The 10,000-nt window shown below is 32.9% G+C and overlaps 1 protein-coding gene across 2 annotated transcripts in view; it reads right to left on the bottom strand.

Annotated features, from left to right (window-relative positions):
• Positions 1–1,645: 1,645 nt before the first annotated feature.
• The window catches only part of LOC122263184 (beta-galactosidase), a 10,141-nt gene continuing 1,786 nt past the window's right edge, over positions 1,646–10,000 (bottom strand). For both annotated transcript variants that reach the window (XM_086532337.1, XM_086532336.1), the window contains exons 5-14: positions 9,339–9,402; positions 8,702–8,799; positions 7,809–7,989; positions 5,927–6,054; positions 5,003–5,096; positions 4,394–4,512; positions 3,977–4,177; positions 3,497–3,694; positions 2,662–2,919; positions 1,646–2,396 (exon numbers count right to left, since the gene is read on the bottom strand). In XM_086532337.1, coding sequence (XP_086388463.1) covers positions 2,187–2,396; positions 2,662–2,919; positions 3,497–3,694; positions 3,977–4,177; positions 4,394–4,512; positions 5,003–5,096; positions 5,927–6,054; positions 7,809–7,989; positions 8,702–8,799; positions 9,339–9,402 — 1,551 coding nt within the window. In that variant the 3' untranslated portion in view covers positions 1,646–2,186. The remainder of the gene's footprint in view (positions 2,397–2,661; positions 2,920–3,496; positions 3,695–3,976; positions 4,178–4,393; positions 4,513–5,002; positions 5,097–5,926; positions 6,055–7,808; positions 7,990–8,701; positions 8,800–9,338; positions 9,403–10,000) is intronic.

Here is a 10,000-nt window from a genome sequence, read left to right as displayed (position 1 = left end):
GACGCCAAATTAGAGCACTACCTGATGGAGTGCGAGCACACTGGCTTCCTCAGGCAGGGCCCAGAGACGACAGCCGCTGTGCTGGTTAGACGGCTATGCCTGTCGCTTGTGCCCTGGCAACTGGAGCGCCTACAGACCGCCACGGTAAACATTTAGTTATGATGATCAGATGAGTCAGCACTTATAGCCGACAGAGGCCGGGCCGCCTCGTCCATATAGCCCGGGCGAAGTGACGTCTTCGCAAATCTCTCTGAACTGAACTGAACTGCCGGCCATACGAAAAGCCATGCGAACACTAAAAGCGCTGACGAGTAAGTGTGGAGTTAAAGCATATGTTCGCGTACTAAATAAGCTTACTCTGTAGAGGTGACTGATACTCCAAATTTCACGAAAAATTTCGATTTTCCGAATTTTCGGTTTTCAGAATTTCGGATAAAGGGATGTGGACCTGAATATGCATGACACAGGCTGGAATACATCTTGGTACTGAAGATGGTGCAAGAGGGTGTAGGGTTAGTGTTGACGGCAATAACTTTCATCTCAGATTTGGTCTTGATAATTCCTGAAAACCCCTATGTACATCATGTAATAATATAGGATAATATGAATTAAACAAAAGACTGATTATAGTGAGCAGCTAGGATTCTTTCATGTAGAATCAATAAGAATATAAGGAATCTCAAACTTCATTGTGGATATTAATTTTCTCTTTTGTCCTTGTTCATATTTCAAAGGAATGTCCTGTTACTGTATTCTGGTGCACTTTTCTGCAGGTTACACATGAAAATTCAGTTACAAGGTATTTGATTTACTGGGTATATAATGAATAACTTTATTAACAATCAAGTCAGAATGTCTTCAAATAAGCTAGTGTTCATGTCACTGTAACTTTCCTTTGCTATTCTCTTAATTTTCTGTTAATTAAGCTTTTAAAGACTAAATGGCTGTCAATATGAATAATTGAAAACCCAGCTTGAAGTGTGTTTTTTTTTTGCTTTTGTTTTTTTATAAAAGTAATTTCTGAATTTCATATTGACTTTTTTTCTCAGTTTGTAGAACATATATTTTTTTACGGAATCTTTTAGTAAACAATTAAGTTAAAGTTCTAACAATAGTTCTAACAATAGAATGATTCAAATTTACCATAGTTTCCCATTACCCAACTGCAGAGGAAATAGGCATCTTCACGGCAAAATCTCTTAAAGTTAAACAGGGTATCACTATGTAAGGCAGAGATAATGAAGATGATGGGTGTTTCATTTTTCTTTTTTTCTTTCTTTTTTTTAGATAAATGTTTCTACATGTGCTTCATCGCTTAGGTGTCAATAGGCAGACCTATCTGACCTCACCTGTTCCTTGATTTTTTTCTATTGTGATTATCATTGCTATTAACAACATTATGATGGTACCAATTATAATGCTAATAATGAAAAAAAAGTAATGGAAGTAAATACTTTTTCCTGAAAATGTAAGGAATGAGGTAGATATTAATGGTCAGGAACCCCCTATGCGGAACCATCTATGTTTAAAGAAAATAAAGAGATAATATCACAGAGCATGGTGCATGCTCTTGGTGTCAATGGGTTAAAGATTGACATATATTTTAATATCATAACCAAAAGGATTCATAATAAATGTATCAGGATTTGTAAACTGGTAAATATTTATTATGTATAAATATAATCCTTCTAAAAAATCTGGCAGTTCAGACTACAAAACCTACCTCAATTGCTGTCCTCTAGTAATAATTAAGCCTTATTTACCATCTACATTATATCTGGAATGTCAAAAAATCTAGATTTGCTTCTAGATACATAAAAAATGAAATTATTACAGAAAAAAATCAATGTTACATTACTTAAAACAATCATTAAATTTATATTATCCACTATCTTTCATCATTGTGACATAACTTTGCTAACACATCTAATATAAAAGGTAATTGTAATGTTTTGAAACATACCTTATATATTACTTTTCCAAACTGATCGTAATGAGAATCCGTGTAATACTGTTATCTAATCAGTTGAGTTATCCCAGCTGTACAATAATCTGTTTGTACATATTGCATAGTTCTTTAAAAAATGTCTAATCACAATAAATAATTTTAAAATAAAAATCTTGTTACCCTAAGATAATATCCCTGTTATCAATTCAGTAATCAGTAAGTCCTAAATAAAGGCAAATCACTTGGGTGTTGGTCCGTTAATCACATGAGTGTCTTGCAATGTGACATAACACTGGCTGGCCACGCTGCAAGGGGAAACCTCAAGTTCCATGACTAGCATCGTGTTGGCACCCTTCTTGAGGACTCCTTTGGGCACGTAGAGGGTCAACTGTGGCCCAACCTCTGGCCAATATCGACCAAGACAGAAGTCATTCACCCAAACTATGCCCTGAAATGGGATACCATTTTGAGCAATGCTTAAGTATATATAATTTTAATTTTTAAGAAACTCCAATTACATTTCTTGTATGAACATATTCAAAACATCTTTCTCTTACTGATTTCACGGTGAATACTCCTAATTCAAAACCATCTTCTCGACACTATATATCAACAATATACCAACCTGACTGTAAAAAGATTCTTGGTGCAAAACAAAAGTAGCATCATAATCTAGAAACCATTTACAACTTACAGTATCTAGATACACTTACCTTTCCCCAGCCACCCAAGCGAAGGAAGGTATCCTGAGGGTGAGAAGAATTATTTGGAATGTTAAAGGAGCCTTGATAGATAGCCATGCCTCCACGGGGAGTGCCAGTGAGTTCAGTGCCTGATAAACCATGGGAGGCAGTCAGCGCATGGAGCTTTCGAAGGGCAGAGTTCAACCTTGTTATGTTTGTCAGTGGTATGGGGGTCATCTTCCATGCCGACAGGTTGTAGCCGTTGACCGTCACATTTGTTGTCAGACCCTGTATATAATCAAGTAAATTAGTATTTCATCCATATACATTGAAGTTTAAGTTAAAAAAATTACTAAAACAAGTCAACAAAATTCAACCTGACCTGATGACTAAGTTGATAAGTAATAAAGAAATGGTGAAAAAAAAGAAGTAGGAAAATATGAAGGAAACAAAACAACAATGCAAGAAAAATAACTGTAAGAGCAATAATTGCCATCAGCAGCAACACAATAAGAAAAGAAGGAATTTATTTAAAAACATAATAATAGGAAAACTATGCTGAAAAGACAAAAAGAAGAAATCAATAGAAAATTAAATAATAGGATAGGGTAAAAATTAAAAAAAATTAAAAACAAAGAGGAAAAAGAATGAGGAAAAAGAACAAGAAAGGCAAAGAAAATACCAACTGAATTTTTTTTTTAAATCATAATGACAGTACTGGGGTAACTATTTATGTTTTTTACAAAATCATCTTTAATATCTGTGAGAATTCATTTACATTTCTTTTTGATCATCTTTCTATCTAATTCTTTTACTTCTTTGTCTCTTGTACAATAAATCCAGTACCACCTTCCTTAAAACCCACCTTGAAGTCATTGATCCCATTGCCGAAACATATTCTTCCTTGACTTTCCACCACAATCGTGATGGTCTGATTGGGGAGGGCTGACAGAGGAAGGTTGAACAGTTGCTGCTCCCTTGATACGATCCCAACAAAGTAAGTGTCTACAAACACATACCCACGGTCATGGACGTCACTGATGCTCAGTACAGCTGGGTCTGCCTGTTACCAATGTGAAAATATAACTTTTGTTTTAATGTGTATCATGACCCAGTTGTCTAGTTAAAAGGGGTTTGAGTCTCCTCTGAATTCTAATAGAGAGGGTGGGAATGTAAATCTTTTATTGGGTAGCACAGTTTACAAACATTTATTCCAAGTTCAGCTACTAATATTAAAGGAACTGTTGGTATTTCACTACTCATTACCACAGCAATGCAATCACATTCAAACTAAATATGATGATCTGTTGTCAAAACTAGCCATTGGACATCAGATAATACTCACAATTCTGAAAGGAAGTACAGTCTCATACATAACCAAGCCATTTGGCATCATCAGTTGTTCAAAAGTGAGGGGCCATTTCTGTGTAACAGACTGAAGAACAGATGAGAACTGGAACATGTTGCCCTGAGGAGCCAACTGCACCTTTCCATAGCTGTATTTTGGTGAGGCAGGAGGCACTGTGCCTGATGGAATTGGTAAATACTGGAAGAGGAAAGGATTCCAGGTTTTTATTTTGAAAAAAGAGCAAATAGATACCACCTATACTCCTACAGTATCCCTATCCTTATCCTTAATTAATTACTTATCTAGAATCAGATACAATATTACGAAGCATATAGGAACTTCAAACTGGTATCATTCATATAAACACAAAGACAACTGCCATAATATCCGATGAAATGTGAATAATGCTCTCACCTTCTTGACAACATCCCTAATGGCAAAGTACTTCTGTGTGGGATCTCCAGCTTCAGTCAGAGGGGCATCATAGTCATAAGATGTTGGGCACGCTTGATATTTCGATCCCTGATTTGCTCCTTGATACAAAAGTATTTCGTAATTAGGGTTACTCCTTTTACAATTTAGTTCTTGTGGGAAAATGAGATATAAACTTTTTTATATAAAATGTGAAATATTTATGCATATGTTTTTTAAAAATAATATATGTCAGTGCAACAACTTTCTAACTTATTTCTTATTATAGCATTTATCTCTTAATACATGTCTTCTCCAAGTAAATGTAACCTGTATATGTAAAATAAAGTAAATTACATTATTTTAGCAACTGACTCAGAGACTAAAATAAGTCAACTCTTATATATGATACAAAATTTACAATTACTTTCTCAGTTTCTTTCTTTGGTAAAGACAAAAAAAACATTGAAAAAGCCTTGGTGCAAAGGCTTCAACTAATCATTCCTGTGAATAAATAATCATAAAGAAGCTAAACCTGCAGACATTTACAACTGATAATGATATTACACGTTCCGTCTTTCAATTGCATTCAACTTTTCAAAAATCACTCACCTGCTTTCAAGCCAAATGATGTCCCACCATGGAACATGTACATGTTAACAGATGCATTGAGTGCCAGCATGTCATCCAGGGATTTGACAACTGTCTATTTTGTAAGAAAAAATGAACAAATAAGAAATTAATAAAAAAAACATCAGTCAATCAATAATAACAATAATAATGATAATGATAATAATAATAATAATAATAATAATAATAATAATAATAATAATAATAATAATAGCAATAATAATGATAATGATAATAATAATAGTACCTGTTACACTTTATTATTGACTATACATAACTATACTCATTTAATTAATATAAATCTCCTTGGAGCTGTTCTTTGCTAATTTCCCACATCAAAGTATGGATACCACATTCATCAATAAAGTGAACAAAATATAACAACAGAAACATATAATAAATACAAAATATATACAGTATATGTATGTATGTGTATGTATATGTATATATATTTTTTTCCTTCTTTTTTTATTTTCATTATTATTATTATTATTATTATTATTATTATTATTATTGTTATTATTATTATTATCATTATTATCATCATTATTATCATTATTAATCACCTTTCATTAGCATTCAACAGAACAGCAGTTTTTAGAAGCAAAGTTTTCCTATTAATTCAAACTGCATGGTAAAGATAGAAACTATAAACTGTAAGGGTTGGAGGTAGACAATATGAAGACAATAACAATAATGAAAAATGAGATTTGTAAGTAAGACCTGTATTTCATTAATTTAGTTAATTATTATTTAAATATGTATAACAACAAAACTGACACATATACGCCATGACCTTTTGAAGGACACCTTCGAACTAATGGGGCCCTGAATTGAAACTTATCTGGTTTGTATTTAAATCTGATAGTGTAAATGGTTTATCATTCTGTTTCCTCTGTCACTCACCTCTGTGCCTACTGTACTGTGAGGTGCGCCCCAGTGGTCGAGCCAGCCTGGGTAATATTCAGAATTCACAAGCGGACCTCTTGGTTCAAATAGTCGCATAGCTCCAAATGGCTTGGTGACATCTCCACCTAAATCAGAAAAATTGTTTAAGTTAGTAATGATCGGAACATGAACTGTCTACTATGGTTTTGTTTTATTCATTTTCTATTCTTTGTACATAAAAGGCTCTACAAGAATTTAGTCACTTGGGAATCAATTAATAGACCTTTTAAAAAAAAAAGGTTATATTTTTATTACTACTGTTACTGCTATTACTGTTATTATTAACATTATTATTATTACCATATCTATCATAACATTAATAAATATGATAATAGTAGTATATAATTTATTAATTTTCCAAAGAAAAATTGAGGAATGGCATTAATAGGTTAAGTCTCATAGACCTATTAACTGACTCCTTGGTGACTAACTTTTGTAAAGCCATTTATGTGTAAAAAATAACAATAAAACAAAGTCATAGTGGATATTGCATCTATACACACACTCTCAGCATCAACACGTCAACCCAATGCAGATGGGGATAGATTTGCTTGCCAGGGCTCGAGGATGGGCACTAATCTCACTAACCCAGCATCCCTATCATGCTCTCTTTCATTCACTCATTATAGTAGTACAGTCATTTTTGTGTCTTACTACATAATGCCATCTGATGGGCTTTCTCAATGTTGCAATAGATAAATTTTTTAGCATAGGGTCTATACTAAAAAAAGAGGAACAGTCAACCACTCAGGGTTAAAATTAAATGAAAAAAGTATAAAATATTTAACAGAACAACAACAAAGAGGTTAGGAATAAATATATTAGTACAAACATTTTGTATATAAAAAGTTATTCAGTAATATAATCTTTAAAGACTAAAGCTGATACTGATAAAGGGTTATAATGATCTAACATTTCATCACAAATCTGAATGATAAAATGTAATGACCATATATCTGTTTCCTTTTTACTGGATATGTGTATTCCTAAAATATTACACCTACTTCCATACAATGAAGAAAAACTTTAAGGCTTGAATTATCTTCACAAACAAATAATGTTTATTTGTTTCTATTAAATAAAATAATATAACTTATTTCCTCTCAATGGGTAAAGAATCAGAACTCATATACACAATACTTCATTACATGCTATTCTTTTAACCTATTGTGAATGAGGGGCTGAGAGACCTAACTGGTCATCAGGAAGGGTTATCTCAGATGCCGAGGGCACCGGCCAAAAATTAGAAGAATGGGGAAAATGTTTTTACTGGCCTTCTGACAGCACAGAAGTGACTAACAAACAATATCCCTCAATTCTATCACAAAACAAGGTTTTACGCTGAGTTGGTAAAGCTGTAGCTCTGAAACAAGTGCCATTTCAGTCATAATACTTCATGACAATGAGTGCTCTCCAACAGCAATAATTTTCCAATATCACATCGCGTACTCATGTACGCATTGTCTTCTAGGCCTAGATTGAGCCATGGTGTATGTTATGATGCCCATCTGCAAAGGGTTACTATCAACCAAATTCATAGGTGAATCAAGTATCTTATCAATGTCAAGAATCATGACATTTAGATTCTTGACCTGAGAATTGCATGATTAAGAAATCTAATTATTCTTTAGTATGGAATAAATAAAAATGAAAGTTCCTGAAAACAATTATTATCATATAGAAATTTTGACATTTAACTCTGAAATATATATAATAAATGTTGTATATTGCACTTGCAGACTATAGTGAAAGTTGTATGTTCAATTATCAAGTACTTATAAGAAATGAAGTCCTATCAGTTTGGCATTATTTATTAAAAAGACGATAGTGTATCTCTTACCTGATCCAAAGTCCACAGTACTGTAGACACCAGGAATCTTGCCACATTTCAGGTAACCAACTCCTCCGCCGTCAGTAGAGAAGAGGAGGACATTATCACCAAGCCCACTTCTTATCAAATCTCGCATGTGAGATGTGTAAGCGAAGTCACAAGCTCCATAACTGCCATATTCATTTTCAACCTTTAAGAAAGAAAGAAAACCTAGTTTACAGTTTAACATAAATTTTGATATAAATTTACCTAATTTAATATAAACTTTGAAATGAGTATTTTCCCAACAACCATAATAAATCAGTAATTGAATGCATTTTTCTTATGAAAAATATGATTGAAGAAACATTTTTTCACTTATCCCCAGGTCCTAGGTAGAAAGAGATTTTTCAAATGGTAATAAAAGGAACCATTACACTTGCTTTTATATATTTAAATTTTACTATTAAACTGTTGGTGGTGACTAGAAATTAAAAGTAAGTGTTGCAAGATACATGACTCACCTAAGAATACTAACTACTACAAAATAGCATAACTCAACATTTGGTCATACGAAAAAAACATTGAGGTTCCTGTAACTTCAAAATTCCAAATTTGAAGAGCCTACCATAAACATTTTGACCATTTTTTAAGCAAAGCCTGCATCTAGGACATCTATTTTGACATAAAAAATGTTTTTGTTTTTATCAAATGCCTCTGAAAACCAAGATACCTCTTAATTTGAATATCAATTATTCATGGAACCAGTACTCTGGAGAGGTAAAAATATTAGAACTTGAAATTGACTGGCATTGCAAAAGGAAAAACTACTATTACAATTACTCTCATTAATAGTACTACTGCCCCTTCTACTACCTTAATACTCTTAAAACTTGGCCTTACATATAAATCAGAGTTCTTACCTGTACCATAATGACAGGTCCTCCATTCTCATACAGGAGTGGCTTTACCTTTGGTAGTAGAACATGACTATACCAGTCATCCACATACTTTAGGTAAGCTGGTAAGAAAGAAAATAAATAATTGTTCAATCATTCTGTAAATGTATTTTAATGTAGTGCTTGCATTTTCCTTTACTCTTCAACTTGGGAGACAGTAAAGATTGTATCTATGTTAAATCAGTACCATAATTATAGCTCTCATTTATTTAAGTGAACCAATAATGATACCAAAATATCAAATACTATCAAAAGGAGATATGATATCAAAGGAAGAAAGATAAGATACATATATGCACCTTCTCAAAGTTCCACAGTTCTAAATGTCTATATCCAGTAAAAGAAAACATATATAGCCACTAGAGTTAAGAAGAAAAGAATTGAGTTTTTGCCTCTCATTCCATTGTCTTTAACATTTTGGAGGATCTTTTATACCTGATTCTAAATGAATTGCCATAAATAATTGCATCAAAATAGTCTCCTATTAATTCCTTATACACATAACAAAATATAGAAATCCAATATTCAAAGGGCCTTATTATCAAGAGCTAATAAAGAAATAGTTAGATATACATACTCAAGCATATTTTAAGTTACTTACAGGGATCAGAGCTCCGAAGATGCATATTTGGGTTCCTATTGAGTAACCAATAAGGCAGGCCTCCCTGTGGTTGAGGAAATATAGTTCATAGCCACAAGTTTGTGTTTCACAAGTAGATAAAACAAATAAAGTTAATACTTGATACTTAAATGCCCTCTGTTGCTGGATGTATAACAGATTAATGGATGGATAAATGGATGGAAGGAAGGATGCACAGACAGCTGAATATATAAATGAATATTTGAACAGATGAATGGATGAATGGATGATAAATTGATGAAATTTGATGGATGGATGGATGTATAAATTAGAAAGAGAAATGGATTAATGGATGAATAAATGTATGCATGATAAATTAATCAATCAGTGAGAAGAACCCTTGCTTGAATGGACATATTTTTGTCAACTAATATTGCAATGAAAGTCACACATCATTTTACAATACTTTTCACCTTCCTTTGAATACCATTTCCACTCTCAGGGCCCTGGAGGGCTAGACACACTACTCAAGTGATATACTTACAAACTTATTACATTTCCTCAGAGACAAAAGTGAATGATTATTATAAACTATGAAAACAGGAGGGAAATAGGATACCAATTAAGGTAAAAGAAATGAAAACTGGAGTAATATATCTCTCCTAGATAGCTGCTTTATTAGT

The sequence above is a fragment of the Penaeus japonicus genome, unplaced genomic scaffold (genome assembly GCF_977035675.1).
Source record: "Penaeus japonicus unplaced genomic scaffold, GWHDUDI00000001_assembly GWHDUDI00000037, whole genome shotgun sequence".
NCBI lineage: Eukaryota > Metazoa > Arthropoda > Malacostraca > Decapoda > Penaeidae > Penaeus > Penaeus japonicus.
Note: the sequence above shows the minus strand (reverse complement) of the source record. Positions and strands in the feature narration are given on the sequence as shown.